Raw genomic sequence first — 18,414 nt, 5'->3', positions numbered from 1 at the left:
ATCCTAGCTATGCCGCTAAAACAGAGTTTTACAGTAATAAAATTATTCTTTCAAACAGCAATAAAATTTTCTTATTAGTCATTGGGCTTAACAACCAGTCTTCAAGCAATAAAATTGACAGCACTGATAGTTATGAAATTAATATCTAACAATCATGAAATTGATTTAATTTGATTCTCAGCAAAGAATATTTCAAGATATAATGTTTATGAATATCACTCGACTTCATTTTTGACCAATACTCTCCCTATTTCCTGTGTCATTAAAAATCTTGCAAGAGTGTGAAGAAGTTGAAAAGCTCAGAAAGGTGTAAAGACATTTACAGAGTAAGTACTATTTATTGTCGTGGCCAGAACGTTTCAAGAAACACGCAAAAATTGTGCCTGCAATAATCAATTCTTCCATTTATGGTTTATCAACAAGTTTTTAAAAATGCAGTTCATAAATGAGATAATATGTGAATACATATCATCTAATTGGATAAATAATTCAATTTATATGAATTATTCATTGCATTGTTTTTGAAACTGACATCTTATAAGATACCATGGTCAATGAACTCATTCTTGTATTTCTCCTTACAAAAATGTGTTTTGATCTTTATTAACTTTCCTAATTGAATAGCTATTTCTTGCCAAGAAATGTGGGTAGCAAAATCTCCATTGATACTAAAATATAAACTGCAGATTTTCAATGAAGAGTTGAATTTTTTCCCAATTGATTTTTTGCCTACAACAACTAGTACAGATATTGTGATGATAAGGATTATGCAGATAAAGAACTGGTCAGTTTTAACAATTGCTAATGCTAAATTTCAAATTTGTTAAACTTATTTCTTTAGGCTCTTTCTTCATTTCTCCCATAATTAGTACTACTTTTTCTTGAAGCAGTTTTTATGATACCATACATATAAGCCAGCTCTCCCAACCTTATAGCAATCGGTCTTTGACGTTTTCTTTTAGCAGAAAGATTCAAATGTGTACACCGATACGATTTTGTACACAAAACAAAATATTTTGTATAGGGTCTTTCATTGAGCGCTTCAGATCTTTATATTTAAATAAAACTAAGTATTTGTGAGATATCACTGATATTTTTTTATTATTATTAATAATAATAATGGATTTTTTTGATGGTTACATACAATTCCATACAATCAAATCAATATCTGCGTATGATAAATCATAGCAGAGATTGCTCTTCTCCCATCCAAGCGTAAGAACAAAAGAAAAAGGAAAAAAAAACAGTATGGTATCAGCAACAGTGCAACAGTATATTGAAATTGAAATACAATATACAGGCTGATTCACGGTGGATGGCACATTAGACGTTTCTGGTGAACCAGACAACGGATCACTTTGAAAATTTAATGGAGGGCATATTCGGACATTCTCTAGCCAACTAAAATATTTTCGACAATGGGGTGTTGCCGCTTCTATTAGAAAGCAGTAGCAACTTTGATTTTTCAAATGGAACACTCTGTATATAATATTATTTTTGGAATCTCCAACAATTGTCCGACAACTTTTCTTGATATTTCCCTATACCTATCTGTTACCGTTTTCAAAATAAAAATTAATTTCAATTTTTTTCTTCGAAAATCATGACTTCTAAAAATGCCGATATCTTTTAGTTAAGAAGTACTATGATATCGAAATTTGGTTTGAAGTTAGGTGATACTTGGACACTTCCCACACGTCAGCCTAATCTCCGTTACTTCAATACAGGGTGGTAAAACAATACAGTTTTTTCGTTTGCTTGAAAAAGTTGCTGAAATTTGATTATTTTAAATGGAACACACTGTATATTATTGAAAATTCGGAAAGCTGCTGAAATTTGCTTTCTTTCTATGTATATCATACCTATACCTAACTAGTCAAGTTTCGGACTTATGAACATTTATTTGTGAAAATGTCCCTTCAGAATGGTATTTCCATTCGGTATTTGGTAAGCAGGCCATGATTACTATTTGACAGTAGCGTTGTGACATTCTCCTAATAATATCGACATTTTCGTCACTTCAGAAGCTGCAAATAACTTCAAAACGATGGAACAAAACTATTCAAACGAAGTTCTTATGAATTTGTTTATTATTTTTGGACAGTGTGACAAAATTATCAGCAGAACATGTAGAAAGTTCAATGAAATGTATCCGAATCTACCGCCAATGAACCTCAAGAAATTTATACGAATTCAGAACGGAACAGATAGGTATAGGGAAATATCAAGAAAAGTTGTCGGACAATTGTTGGAGATTCCAAAAATAATATTATATACAGAGTGTTCCATTTGAAAAATCAAAGTTGCTACTGCTTTCTAATAGAAGCGGCAACACCGCATTGTCGAAAATATTTTAGTTGGCTAGAGAATGTCCGAATATGCCCTCCATTAAATTTTCAAAGTGATCCGTTGTCTGGTTCACCAGAAACGTCTAATGTGCCATCCACCGTGAATCAGCCTGTATAGGAATTTAATATTTCATTTAAAAAAATTTCTATGAACTTCTGAAAAGTTCTAAGTATTTGAAAGTTCAAATTTGAATTCTATAGAGTTCACCTTTGTAACAATATCAGTACATTCATTTACTTTCTAGACTTAAAGAATCTTCCTGTATACCTACATATTTGGTTTGACACACATTTAAAAATATTTTAATTCTATCTGTCATTTCTCTCCATAAAAAACAGCGAATTAAACCATGATACAAATTTTTGAATGAATCCACATAAGAAATTGGTCGAAGCGGTGATAAATGCAAATATTCTGCGTGAATAATACTTAACTTGAACATTGCTCATAACAAAGACGCATTTGTAGCATCGATCAAACATTTGATTAGTTCACTATGACTCATGTCATGGAGAATTACGTAATCGGCATACAACTATGTATAAGGTGTCGATTATCATTTCGGGTTCAGTAGACACCACATACACATTTTCAATGAGATTCCTTCGAAATTTCTCACTTTGGGCAATAAACTCGATAATAAATAAATGGAGGAATGTTAAAAAAACGTTCGGACACGTCGGTTGGCATTTTCAAATGTGCATTTTCAAAACAAAAAGACAACACCAAAGTAAACAAAAACTATAAGTTTTGTTTACTAACAAAACTATAAGTTTTGTTAACTTCAGTTTGAATTGCCTTAACAAGTTCATTATACAATACAATAAAATACTTTATTTTCCCTGAGACTTTTTTACAAGCATGGAAATCGTCAAATTTTCCACTTCTGAATATCTGTGACCAATACTCAGTTCTCAATTCATATCTGTTGAATAGTATGAAATTATCAAATATACTTTTGACTTCTATAGACAACATGCATTTTTCATATATCAAATTTTTGGTCACAGTAAAGATTGGAGTTGAAAAATATAAGAGATAATTATATAAAACAATTAAAAAAACATAGTGTAAACAGTAGAATAGTAAACAACAGTCATGTCAAGCAGCCAGATCAGTTTGAAAATATTCATCAAGTGAATAAAAGGCATTTTTGTAGGGAATACTCTTAACGCTATTTTTGAAATTTATGTGATTTTAAATGTTCTTAATGAATGTTGAGAGTTGATTAAATATTTTTATAGACATAATATGAGGTCCGTTTGATACAGATGTTAATTTGTGTACAGGAACTATAATTATAGTTATAGTAAATATGGATTATAATTTTGCCTGAGACTATAACCAGCAGCTATGCGGTTATACTCTAAGACGGATTGATGGCAGTGTAATTCAATTGGATGTTTTGTTTTATAAGTGCACCTTCACACTTCGTGGTCATGAAATCGTTAAAATTGCCGCTACTGGTTTATTGAAATCTTCACTGGATTAGTCGTGAATATACGTAATATTCTGGAAAAGTTAATGTTTGAAAACGAATTGTTGCAGATTATATCATAGGCTTCTTTCTCATTTATGACATCATTTATTTATCACTTCCATGCTCCAACCAAGAATGTCGTTTTAACTTAGATAAACTCTCATTCTGATTCAACCCAGAAGATCCAGCAAATACGATATAGTTTCTGCGATTTAGAACACCACCTCATTACAAAAACAACAATTTCTGGCTGTACCTCAACCGAATATTTCCATATCGGTGTACAGGGAGGCGATGATTGAAGGAATGACCAGCACGATCCCCTGAACTGACGCCATTAGACTTCTTCTAATGGCCATATGTCGAAAGTATAGTATACAAAACTATTTAGCCAACATGAGAATAGAACTTGCGACGAAATTTTTAGATTGACAATTGTCGTCTGTCAAAAAATTTCTTGGTTCTTAATCCGTGCTGATTGTCCCTCCTGAAAGCTATTCTGTGATACGGGGGTTTCGTTGAAACATAGATATATGATCTACGAATATACCAGTATTTCAGATAGTCCCACCATTGCCTACAAAAAAAAGTTGCGGCTATACTTTGTTGTCCGAAAGTTTGTTATATTCCCTTGGAATGAAGAAATATACGATAATGAGAGAAATGTTATCAGGGACAACCGGTGTGAAGAAAGCAGATTAAATTAGAAGAAATATCCGGAAAAACTCGAACGCGCAGATTAGTGGCGTACGAATACAATTTTGATTACCATGTTTATGAAACAATTTCACACAATACCAACACTATTCTGCAGCTTAATTCTCATCGAAACATTTCATCTATCTAAAGGGATTTGTACAATTCAAAATTGAAAATTATTACTTCCCAAGGGGATTAAGGGATGTTAATTTCAACCCTTTAATAAACGATTATCATTCCTCGTTAGAAAAAATTCCAATCTCCAAATTTTCACAGAATACGAACAACTAAATCTAGTCATCTACTGATGATCCTATAACTTGGTTAGCAAAACGCGCGTCGAGGGACAGTATTTTATTCTGGTGTGGGAAAACTGTTTTTTTTTTAATTGAACCAAATCTGGTTAATTTATATTGATAAGTTTCTACCTTCCGTGGAGAATTGGGCTAGTGATTCCACCCCACCCCCCTCATAATGGAAAATCAAAGTTCCTACTGAAATGAATTTTCTAGCACCACCAAATTTTCACAAATTAAAAACTAATTCTAGTTGTTGTTCTGTTCTGAGTAACATTTTGGAGTTTTTTCTTCTATTGGGAATACTTATTTCTTTACTTTTATTTCATGTCAATCATGCAATAATATCAATGTATTGCTTTGAACAATTCACCTTCTGTATTCTATAAATATAAATTATATTCATACACCACTGGACTGCGCGTTCGAGCTTTTCCGGAGATTTAATCTGTTAATTTAGTCTGCTATCTTCGATCTGCAGATGTATTGAACCATGGTTCAAATATCTAAGAGCAGAGTATCTTCAAACATAGTTGATGATTCAATTATTAATCTCAAATTTGGAGGGTGTCTTCGTGAATCCTCGATTGTTCAAGACAATCAGCCAAAGTTTATTACTGTTCTTGTGAACCAAGATATACTACTGGGTTGATTCGAACATAAAAATAGCTTCTACATAGGTAACCCTGAAGATAAAACAATTTCAACTGAAAAGTCTGGGATTTATGGAACAAGCTGGGGAGAGTGCTACAATAAGTAGGATTTAACGATCTATCAAAACTCTTTCAAAGAACACGCGATGCACATCCGATTTTGTGAACCAGAAAAGTTTGGAGAACTACATAAAATGAATAAACATTGCTGAAAACAAATTGTCCAAGAATTTGAGGACTCTGATGGAGACTGACCCATCGCGAATAGGGTGTGGTATGTAAGAAGAGCTGGGCATCAGCTCCCATGCGATTTTTGATGGTTTATATAACGTATAATATAGAAAGCTCGAGAAGTGTGTGCCCCACGATTTGAATGATCGACAGAAATTGTCACATTTCGAAGACTGTTCTTATTTGCTTTTGCACAACCAAAACTATCCTTTTTTGGGTCGGATTGTCACGTGTGATGAAAAGTGGATCCTGTACGACAAAAGTTGTCGTTTAGGACAGTGGTTGGACACTGATGAGCCCTTCTGGCACTTCCTAAAGTCGAAAACCAACCAAAAAAAGACCATGGTTACTGTTTGGTGGTGTGATTCACTATAACTTTCTGAAACCAAGCCAAAACATTACAGCAGAGTCCTATTGAAATGTAACGAAAATTGCGTCAGCAGCAGCCCGCACTGGTCAACAGAAGAGGCCCAATACTGTTCCACGATAACGCCCGTCCGCACGTTTAACAAATCAAATTACTAAACAAATTGAGCGTCGAAGTTCTGCCTCACCCTTCATACTCCTCAGATGTCTCGTCAACCGACTACCATCATTCGCCAATCAGTACAGACGAAAACGGCCATCGTCTTCATCGAATTACGAGCAACCAACGTATATACTAATGGAATTAATCGACTTGTGTTACGTTGGCAAGAGTGCAGTAATTCAAATGTCGCTTACTCCGATTGAATTGAATATGTATTAACTGGGATATTACTGTTAAAAGTAGACTCATAAAAACGTACAAAATTTTTAAACAGACTTATACTTATAATGGGACTAGCTGTCGGACGACCGACTGCTCTTGTACCTCTGTTTGTGCATCGCAGTAAGATAGATAGATAGACCACTTCGACACAGATCGGCTTTAATAATATCTGCCGTAGTAGCAGACGAAAGGTCAGGTATAAAAACCTTCAGACCACGGCTAATGAACCCGGAAACATCGGACAATTTGTTGGACACCGGCCGTGAAAGCCTACACACCATTGATCATTGCTCAAAACTTTTAAAAACTTAAAGACTTACATAACACTGGACTTTTGGTCGCTTGTCTGGAAATAGCCAAATGTGTATGAGAACTATGAAAAATGACATATTCCAAACAACTTATTATATATTTTTATGAACGTCGGTTAAAATTTATGACTCATCGCACCAAAAAAATATATTGGTTCAAGACTTGGATAGAGTATGAAATAACTCGTATTTTTTACCTTATTGTCAATTTTTGCTATTTTCACGTCAATATCACAATATCAACTGTGGTATATCGCGTGTAAGATTTCGTTAATTCTCAGCTCGAACAAGTTTCGCCTTCTGAGGGTTGTCATTCCTAAAGCAGCGTTTATTGTTCATTGTGCTCATAATCGACCAAACTCGACCAAATAAATCATGCGTCAGGTCCGCTGGCAAGATTGATACTTTGCCAATCGCTGAAAACCTGATCCGGTCCACGGTAGAGCAGACACGGAGTATTTGCTGTGCCTGAATTTTCTTGTGAAGAATAATTCACTCCAAGGTTGGCAGACAATGAAACATTCTCCTCATTCCTGCGAGGACTTGATCGGCGATCAGTCTGCGGCTACCTTCATTAGCTAGATAAGCGACACAGTGTGACTTGGGAAGTAGGCCTGCTGAGATGTATTTCAGGAAGATCCCCTTCTATAGCTGCAGAGTACTAACCGCAACCACCAGCCAATTGATGCTCTCCTCAGGTAAAGTGAAAGTAAAGTGAATCGTGGGGACTATCTTCTGGAATACCATCCACGGTTGATTGGACGAAATTGAGGTTCAAGGTGTAAGATCCCCACCTCAATGACCGCAGTAATTCTCCAAGTATTAACATAATTTCGTTTTTGTTTCATCCCCTGTACAAGGTCTGTTCAAAAAATATTCGATTAGGGATTCTTTTTTTTTTAGTACACTCATCTCATATGTTCTCAACATATGTTCGCAGTTTCAGCTGTTTAGCATGTTTAGTTTCTTGGTGAGAGGCATAAAAGTTAGAAGTGTTTTGCGTGTTAGTGGATTTTCTGATACAAGGTGTCCAGAAAGGGTATCGGGTATTTATTTTCGCGCCATATTCGAAACGGGGCGACCAAAGGGAGCGGGAAGGTGTTCGTGACGTCCGCCATTTTGTGGAGTTTTAGTCACGATGGAACAGTACTCGGGAACGCATCGTTTATTTTGCGTATGAGCGTATTATCGCAACGGTGATTCAATAGTGACTGCTCAACGTCTGTACGTCTGTATCGTGCGGAATATCGTATACGCCACGCGCCAAGTGACGATAGCATCAGGAAATGGATCAGGATATTCGAGAATACAGGTGCGATGATTAAAATTCATAACTCTGATCGCCCTCGTTCAGTTCGCGATGAAGAAACAATTGAAGAAGTTGAGGCGTCGATTCGTCAAAATCCGTCTTTATCCATCCGAAAGCGAAGCCAAGCGTTGAACGTCAAAAAATCGTCCTTACATTCTATTTTAAAGAAAGATTTGCATCTAAAAGTCTATAAATTCAATTGGTTCAAGAATTGAAGGATACGGACTATGCTAATCGACTGAATCTGAATCGAACGAAATGCTTCAGCGATTTAATAACTTTGAAAACATACTGTTCAGCCCCGACCTTAGCCCGCTTGACTACTTTGCATGAGGATACCTTAAAAGTAAGGTTTATCAAAATAATCTGACGAAACTAACCCAATTGAAGCAAAAGATCAGGTCAGAAATTGCAGCAATATCGAGAACTATGCGTCAACGTGTTATCGCTAAAAGACTGCCAGCACCGTAACGATCTTCATTTGGATAACATCATCTTTTTTGAATAATTCATATGCTAAAAATAAACATTTTTTTTTATTGCTTACAGATAATTTTTGTTTTATTGAACTTACAAATACCCGATACCCTTTCTAGACACCTTGTATAAAAAGAAATAGATCAAAAAAATTTGCATCAATATTTGTGTTAAAAGTGGAAACAAGTGGTACAAGCTTCTCATAGAAGATGTGAATGACGACACTCGCCCTGGACGCCCCAGCACTCAACCGATGAAAATGTTGAGAAAGGGAAGGAAATTGTTATGGAGAATCACTATTAGAGAAGTTACCAAGGATGTCGGTATATCGGTAGGCTCATGCCGTGGAATTTTTGGGCATGGAGCGTGTGGCAGCGAAGTTCGTTCCAAAAGTCCTGAATTTTGACCAAAAGAACCGTCGCATGAGCATTGCTGAGGAATTGTTGATTGACGTCAACGGCGATCCAGATCTGCTCAAGAGGGTCATAACTGGTGACGAATCATGGTTATATGGATAGTATCGAGACCAAAGTCCAATCGTCCCAATGGGAGAGCCCAGGAGAGCCAAGATCAAAAAAATCACGCCACGTTCGATCAAATATCAAGGTTTTACTTACTGTTCTTCTTCTTCGATTACTGTGGCGTAGTGTATCAGGAGTTCTTGCCACGTGGTCGTGATCAATACGGAGTATTATCTTGAAGTTATTCGACGTTTGCGAGAAGCAATACGAAGAAAACGTCCAGTATTGTGCAAAAACAATTCATGGCTTTCGCATCACGCTCACTCGTCATTGCTTGTTTGTAATTTTTTGGACAGAAACACCGTAATCATGCCTCAGCCACCGTATTCACCCCCTGCAACTTTTTTCTGTTCTCAAGATTGGAGAGACGTACTATCTCAAGCTCTCTCTCTCGAGCTCTCTCAAGCTCTCTCTCTCTCTCGAGCTCTCTCAAGCTCACGGACGTACCAAAAAGTGCTGGCAAAATTGTGTATTATATCTGAGGGGGATTACTTTGAAGGGGATAAAATAGAAATTGATGAATAAATAAACATTTTTGGAAAAAAATGAAAATTCACCTCATTTTTATAACAAACCTCGTATGTTTGTTCACGCGCTTTCCTGTGTTTTCAGTTATGACAATATGTGTGTCACCAAAGAATCTGCCTCTATCGTAGTGTTCAATAAAATTATAGTCTTTCCAATCAGTTATAATTTTCAAAGGCAATGTCTGGTGAAAGAAAATATTTCACATTCATGGAATAAGGAAACTGTTATCAGGAGTTCCGCTCGTCCAAAATATTTTCCCATTTCTCAGTGTTCTTATCAAATAGATGGTTTAGTATCCGTTACAAAGACGTACATATTTATGTAGTAAAACACAAGAATATTAATAATAATTTGATTCCTACAACTAAGTACTGACTCTCAACATGATCAGATAATTTGAAAAAAAAAACGTATTTCTGTAATTTGAAAAATTAATAAATTCAAAAAACGAGTTTAACAATGTTTTCACAACTTTCTTAAAAAATTTATTTTAAATGTTCATAAGTCCCTTCCCTTCATTTCATTGTTCCATTTTTAATTTATTTTCATCCTTATTCTTAACAAATCATTCAGAAGTTATATTTTGTGGTCCTCGTGGCAGAACCATACTTTTGTATTTAACGAAATGTAACCCAAAATTATTCAAACGAAACGTTTTTTGTCAAGCCATTATTCCCAAATTCTGTGATCTGTCTATCATCTGCAATACTTTAAATTCCCGCTGTTTTTCAAACGGAAGTTTTCGATTGGAATTTCAATTGGCACTTTTGCGAACATCACTTTTCCCAAACGGCAGAACTGCAATACTGTACTTCACGAGCGTTTCATCAACCAAAGTAACGTCTTCAGGAAATGAAGTGAACAACTTTCTTGTAGTTGGCGCTTTAAGCTTGTCGCCCATTTATCCGGCACAACACAGCTTGGCACTGTCCGTCGCCTGATGGCGACGGGTAGTAGCATCGCCCACTTGTCCAGCTACAACCAGCATACTGAAGGTGCTGTGATCTGCTGTGCCGGACAAGTGGCCGTCAAAATACGAATAGGATTGGAACAATGAAAATGAATGGGCAACCCCCCACTAGCCCGGCATAGCACAGCCAAGAGTGTCCTCCGCCGGAAAGGAATCCAGCTTTCCGATCCTGTCCGGCAAATAAAGGTACGTGCTGTGATGGATTGGCCAAGTGAGCGCGTCGCCGGCCAGCGCTTGCCAGCATCAACTTGTCCAAACGTGCCTGAGAAGTTTCTGTCTCTGTTTTGCATGCTATTTCATCAGTTGGCAGCACAGTGTCAGACGGTACTTATGAAAATGGACGAAGAAATATTTAGGTGCTAGTTCTCCTCGTCTTCTTTCAGGTCGTTGAAAAGATGATGAAACTCTACCAGATTTGCCCTCTTTTGATTAATGGGGTGGATCCACAACATTCTTTTTTGTGACTATTTTCTTCTATATTCAATAATGCGGCCACTATAATGACGACTTAAGTTGCTTGGCAGACAGGCTCTGGAATATCCAGAAGTTCTGAGAATTTGCCTGGAGTCATTCGGAAATACTGGAAAAATTCTTCTTTTTTGTGACTATTTTGTTCTACATTCAATAATGCGACCACTATAATGACGACTTCTTCGTCAGAACTGCTAGTGATAGACATGTTTCTGTCACCGCTCGATTTCAACTGAAATTCCCTTGAAATCGAACAATCAGCACCTTCAGTATGCTGGTTGTAGCTGGACAAGTGTGCGATGCTACTACCGCGCCGTGCTGTGCTGTGCTGTGCGCCGGACAAGGGGCGACAAGCGTTAGGAGATAAAGTAATTCACGTCTTCTAACGACGCCAACTGGTTGGTGAAACGCGCATCGAGTAGAGTATTGCAGTTCTAATGAAGCCATCCAGGTGTTCGCAGTCGACAAATTTTCCTTTTTTTTATATGTAGTTTCAACGGCACGAGATATATTTCCTAAAAGTAACTCAATAGTAATCTTCAAATTTGTGTAAATATTCAAAATTGAACATTACAGAAGAAGAAATTTCATTGGTTCGGATTTCTATTGTCTAATACCTATGGTATAAAATTATTTAAAATCCCTGAAATAATCAGTCCACCGCCTTCAGAACTCCTGCAAAACAATTTTTTCCAAATTAGTTATATGTATTTTGGTGCCTACGCAGTAATGCTTTATTATAAACTGTCAAAATAAAAATTATTTTGTTTCACCACGCCGATGTGATTATTGGATTTTTTCAAAAACCAATTTTATAAACTTCTAATACTAATCTTTGTTATCATTTTTTTCAGGCGTACTTTTGCGTATTAAAAATAAAAATGTATAAGGTGTACCATAAAAAAATGACTACTCCCATTAAATCGGAAGTATCAAAAATTTTGTAAATAGTTTATTCTATTCTCGGAATTTTGTAAATATCATTTGTCAACAAAACCAAATCCATTAACTATTAACCTCGACTGATTTGTGTATTACACCAGTGGAAATCCATCAATATCAATCAATAAAAAAAAACGTTTTTGGTGGAGGCTTTAAAAGAACATCAGTGAATTTAAGAACTCGCTTTTTCGACAACGAGTATATTAACAAATATCATTTACACTGATTGTGATTTCAGTGAAGTACCCTCATTTGAACCAACCAATTAGGTCTGATATCGTTATCAGACTGTTTTCCAATAATGCATGGTAGATATACTTACCATGGATTATACAAAAATGTTTCCATGACATAATAAATATAAATTTGTTGTTTTTACTGGTTTTTCATTCATTTCTTTTTGACATTTCAATAACTGATACTTTTAAACATTAATTAGAGAAAAAATACACGGATAAATATATCCGCATAAAATTCGAAGGACAGATTCATATTGAAAAACTTGCATGAACTTCACTTGATTTTCATCGAGATATTCATGCCATCAAACATCAGATGCAGTCCACCCTTATATAAGAGTTAGGTTAGGTCCAAACTGAGTGAGTCTATTTGACCCTCCACCGCAACCCGCAAGGGTTTATTGTGGCTCACACCTATTCACACTCGAACAAATAAACCCAGCTTCTTAACGAAGCCGATTAGTCTGTATGGTGAGTGGTCTTTCAGGTCACATTGGAAGAGTACGGCTCTGCCGAACTCTAAAAACCTGATTCGGTTCCCAGCGGGGCAGGCACAAAGTATGTGCTCTGCTGTTTCATCATTTTCCAAACAGAGACGACACACACTGTCTTTCGACAGTCCGAGTCTCTGCATGATTCAAATGACAGCGACCTCTAAGAAGGCCTGTTAGACATCGTAGTTCATCCATGCTCTAGTCCAACAACTGTTTGGTATCAACCTTCGAATGGTGAATGAACGCCAATCCTGGAAGATTCTACCAGAAGTCCATGAATCTTCTTGCCATACAGGGTTCCAATCTTTGTTTGGCAAAGCATGAAGCGATGGACGGAGGGATTCTCATCCGGAATATTTCGATCAAAAATGTAATCACAAGACCAAATAAACTACTTACTTTTCGAATAGAGTAGAAAACATTTCCCATTGGTGGTAATAGTATTATTTTAATAAAGATAAAATTATGAAGTTTCATCGAAATATTCTGATAGGAAGGCCCAGCGCCCAATCCAGTTATTTCACCGCTCCGGGTAAAATAATATTTGCCGCCTTTTACCCATTCGTTATTCCATAGATGGTATAATTTTAACCTATTTTTGCCGCCCCGGGCAATTGCCTGGTTTGCCCCCTCCTAGGCGAAGGCCTAGGTCAGAAAAACATTACAAAAAATTACAGCTCCTTTCAAAATGGACAAATTTAACTTTACTCATCGGTGACAATATTTAGATATAGCATATCAAGAGAGATGAAATTATAAAGTTATTGAGAAAAATCACAATTGTAAACTAGTATATGTAAGGGTAGATTGCGTTTTTACGTATAGTGATATCAGTAGCAAGTAAAATTCACGTAAGTAAGTACATAAATGTTCGATATCTACATAAATATTGTCACATCTGATGACCCTTCGAGTGATCCTTTTCTGCTCTGAAAATTATCCAAACTCTAAAAATGTTTTTGTGACATTTTAGTAGATACTACCTGCTCTAGTTATTATTCATTTATTTATTTCTGTTATATGTGGCTATAGGCATTATTTAATGACAATAAGAAATATTTTCTACTTGAAAAATTGTCTTTTGATTCACCATTCACGAGACATCGCTTGAACCAAAAATATTTTTTATGACATCCTGTATAACTTCGCATCTACACTGATATAAATATTCTTTACACATTTTCATTGACCCATATCTGAAATATTTTTGCGTGCTAAGGTTACAGTCCAAATTAGCATTCAAATCATAAAGCCAAACATAAAGGTGGGTTAGGTTCTCCGACTGTCGTCGGTTGTTTTGCCTACTTCTGTTGTTTTGTTGCAACTGTCATGTATTTTTGGAATTACTTATGCTGCTACACCAATATACCTTTACTGATGACCGAGTACTCGTATACGTCTCGATGGTATTTCTATCTTCATCAACATAATATGTATATTCAACTGGATATAAAATATACTAACCTCACTTGAAGATTCTTCATGAAATTGTCTAGGTCGATTTTGTCCATAAGAACAAAATCGCCTACTCCGACTTCTTTTTGCATTGCCATGTTCCAAATCTCTTGTTTCACTTTTTGCACTAAAAATCCAGCATTTCCTATTGAAATGGAAGAATTCTTGAATGACTGATGAGTCAACGCGACTGTTATACTATTGTTGAATTACCACGAACGGAACAATCACAACTCACGGTCGCTACAACACTGAAAATTTTAAATTTTAGGTGGAGAGTCTCGTAACCGGACTGATGAGAATAGCGAGCACCTATACAGCGTTGCCAACTTGGTGGGTAGAATTGGAAACTCTAACGTAGAATGAATTTAATGAAAACACTTTTCTCCCATTGAAACTTAAACTACAGTTCGCAACGCTAGTTTCGCTAACAAAGTCGCTAACGGTTTCACCAAGATGTTTGAGGTTTTAAACAGTCAAGAATTGACGTCATTGAAACGTTGGAAATGAAAGAATAGAAATTGTCAGTTTGCAGACCACTTTTTTTAGATTATTGATCGACGACTATTAAATGGCATCTGTTGAAGACCTCTGGAGTATTGAACGTTTTCAACAAAAAGCTACTCTAGAGGAATGATGCAATTATTCTATTTCCATATCGTATTTCATTATCAATGGATGATCGAAAGCGCATTAAACATCAGTCAGGTTTTTTAAGATACTGAAGATTTTTCCTTAAAATGTTTTGATGTAAGACCGAAAAGCTTAGTTTCTGTTTTTTCTTGAAGCATAAAACAAGAGTTAATGATAAAATATGAAACTTTGGCTATTATTCACCTTGAAATCTTATGAAGTTACATAACAAATAAGCCATCAAAAAGATTACATAAAGTGTAGATGAAATAATCTTTATCTTTGAGTGAAAAAATTTCGACACACCTAAAGATAAATATCTGATCTGTATTTTTACGTATCTGACTGATTAAATTTCATACCTACTACAATCTGTCATCCATTTGAATTTAGTCTTCAATTATCACTGAATCATATTCAATTTGAACTCAATCTATTTAAATCAACATTATTATCATATAACCAGATATTTATATCAGTTTGAACCAATGAAAATTGATCAAATAAAAAATGCATTAAGTCAGAATTTCATGTTTGAAACTGAGACATTGACAACACCGTAGAAAAGAATAACAATCAATTTAGTAACGACTTACGTTAATCGTGGACTTCTATCATAATAGTAAAGGCTGTTTCATTAATAGGAGTGGCCAGGGGGTACAAATCTCTGAATGGGTAACTTGCGTACATTATATTAACATTGTAGAAATAAATATTACTGGATTTTTATCCCAACACCAAACCGCCATTTCAACACATCGACACGTGTTTCGATCTCCAAGTGATTATAATCAAAGGAAAGATTGAACTGTGTTAAAATGACGTTTGGTGTTGGGATAAAACTCCAGTAATATTCATTACTACACCAAAGGTTCCAAACAGTGCATCCCAAGTATTAAAGAAATATTTTATGAAAATATATATTCTAAATAAAAAGTAGGGATTGAAAACACTATAAAAAATTTATTAACTTCTTCACACTTTAATGAATGTCAATTTTTCTCCGAATGGGTAGGTATTAATAAGTATTGGAATTATTTTTTCCAAAATGCAAATGACAAATGAAAACTCAGAAGGATAAAAATTTGATTCACCTCTTCACACCCCCATATATTTTTATTTTTTTTCCGGAAAAGTTTGCTCAAAGTAATAAGGACAAATATATAACAAATGAAAATAGTGTTTTGGTAAGGAGAATGTTTTTAGGAAAAAATTTCATTTCTCGAGAAAAATGGTGTTTGACATCCTATTTCTCCTTCATTGAAGAGAAAATATGAAAGTTTTCCACATTTTTTGTTTAATGATGTAGAAATTCTACTAAAATTGCAAGAGTCAATTGGGAGTATATGGGCATGAATCAACTTTTTTCTGTATCAGGTTTTTTTCACCATTTCAGTAGGATTTTGAAATATCTTCAACATTTTATACACATTCCGTAAGAGTTTTCGGAAAATGAGGAAAGTAAAGTAGTGGGGTATCAAATTTTTTTCAATTTACATTAGAGACTAAGATTACACATGCTTCATCGATTTGTCAATTCAAAATAAGTAATGATGAAAACGAAACGACGTATGGCTACCGCACTGAACCTTTTAATGAAGGATTACTTTCATTTATGAAACCATAATGCAGCGGGGCACATCTATATAGTACACGCGTTTAGTTTAAAATAACTGACATCAGACTCACCCTATTTCAGTATATACATTAGTTTTTGTTTTGTATTCGTGTTGTATATCTGTAATTTTGTAATGTTGAATTATTTGAACTTTACATTTTTCCTAAACTATTCTTCAAAGAAATTCGCTAAAACACCTAAGTTCACCTTTATAAATCAGTTCAATAATGGCTAATAGCTAATAACTTTTTTCCGTAAGAAATATGTCTGATAAAAAAAATCACTTTCAGTTTCCGAAGATATTTTTGGAAACTATTTTCAGATCTACTGAAAACCGATTTCTTTGTAGTACATGGCACTCTCGTACAGTTGACCATTACGCCAGCGCACCTGAATAAAAAAACTCCATATCATTTTTCTCTTGACTCACCTACTTTACAAATGTCAGCACATAAGTCTGATTAAGAATTATTGTAGTAATGCTTGATGCCTTCCTCAGAAGTGTGGCTATTATATTATTAGGAGCAACCTCCCTATATATCGATAGTCCAGTTATGCGTAATGGAGATGATTCATGGAAGCAGCTGTTTATGGGGAGATATTCATTATTGAGTAGACTAAAGTAGGATATATACTGTAATGAATCTGAAGCCGGCCCTGACCGACATCTCAGTCAGCAAACGCATGACTCATCGGGAAACAACGCGAAAGGTGTAGACGAGTCCCGAAATCCCTAGAGAGATCCGGAGCGATCGTTGCCGATATAAAAAGGCGCCGCTTCTAGTCAGTCAGGCAGTCTGTACTTAGAAAGAAAGAAATCTAACTGTGAAGATAAATTAAGCGTTAGTTGCTGAGTGTTGTACATAAATAAGTTGTGATAGTGATATATTGTTAAAAATAAATTTGTTTAAGACAGTTAATTCATTAATTCATTACAATACGTTTGTTGTGGAGAAACATTATTTTGGGGAATATATTAGTTGTTCAGAGTGAAGTGACTCAATGTATTAGTGCTACCTAACACTATTATATACACAAAAATGAGTTTTCAAATCCGACAGCATTCTAAAAAACAAACAAAAAACTTCTATTTCATTGTATTAGTATAGATTCACTAGAAAGTAATTCTATGTTACCCACCAATTTCATAAAACTCATCAGCACTTTATTAATTATCTGTAAAGTATATTTTACTATTTCATTTTTCAACTCCGATACTGGAAATTGAAATTGTCAGAATTTAAGATTGTAATATACAATTTCAATATAAAAGTTACCTACTGTAAAATATGAAATGTCCATAGTTCAATAATTATCACTATTCATTATTGTTGTTGAACTGTAAAACGATAGTAATACGTCATCAATTGGTCACTTTCGTAGCGGAAAGAGATGCTATATAGAATCTAGTCGAGTCCTACACTGGGGCCTTATTTTAAAATCAAGTGAACTCTCACATCGAGAGGAAAACGGATTTCTTTCTGTTTTGACAGTGAATAAGAGCATTTGAAATAGAGAGACAGAATAGAGAGAAAGAAGACCTTCTCTGATAAGAGAGATCACCTGATTTGAAAATAAGGAATACCGAATGACCTGTGACAAAATGCGCATTTTCATGTAATAACTTTAATATTTAATGCCCATTTCGCAAAAACTGATTCTTCTAGTCAGTAAAATAGTAAAATGGGTGTATGCCCTAGTTCTTTAGGGTATCAGTAGGTATATTTTGAGACTATCAACACAAAGTCGACGTCTCGCTGGCTTTAACTGTTGTTGATGGTTGTTTTTGAAACGTTCTGTACATGGATATTCTCATAAATTGTGTTTAGAACGTACGTTGCTACTTGAACCTCCGTCATTTATTCATCCCAAAAGCGAAGTTGCCACAGCTAAATTAATAACAATTGAATTCAGGAAGAAACATCAACGATATAGTGATAGTATTAGTAGCTACTCAATATAAATATGATGATATGGCTTTGATCAC

The 18,414-nt window shown here is 35.2% G+C and overlaps 1 protein-coding gene across 2 annotated transcripts in view; it reads right to left on the bottom strand.

Annotated features, from left to right (window-relative positions):
• Myo31DF (Unconventional myosin ID) overlaps positions 1-14,463 on the bottom strand; it is a 91,948-nt gene extending 77,485 nt beyond the window's left edge. Inside the window, exon 1 of one of the 2 annotated variants that reach the window (XM_074183914.1) lies at positions 14,186-14,463. In XM_074183914.1, coding sequence (XP_074040015.1) covers positions 14,186-14,274 — 89 coding nt within the window. In that variant the 5' untranslated portion in view covers positions 14,275-14,463. The remainder of the gene's footprint in view (positions 1-14,185) is intronic. The other variant, XM_074183923.1, reaches the window with a different exon arrangement.
• Between the last annotated feature and the right edge of the window lie 3,951 nt (positions 14,464-18,414).

The sequence above is a fragment of the Leptinotarsa decemlineata genome, unplaced genomic scaffold (assembly GCF_025532065.1).
Source record: "Leptinotarsa decemlineata unplaced genomic scaffold, Ldec_3_MD MMD2_P_RNA_scaffold_2, whole genome shotgun sequence".
Classification (NCBI taxonomy): Eukaryota; Metazoa; Arthropoda; class Insecta; order Coleoptera; family Chrysomelidae; genus Leptinotarsa; species Leptinotarsa decemlineata.
This window is presented reverse-complemented; position numbering and strand designations above follow the sequence as displayed.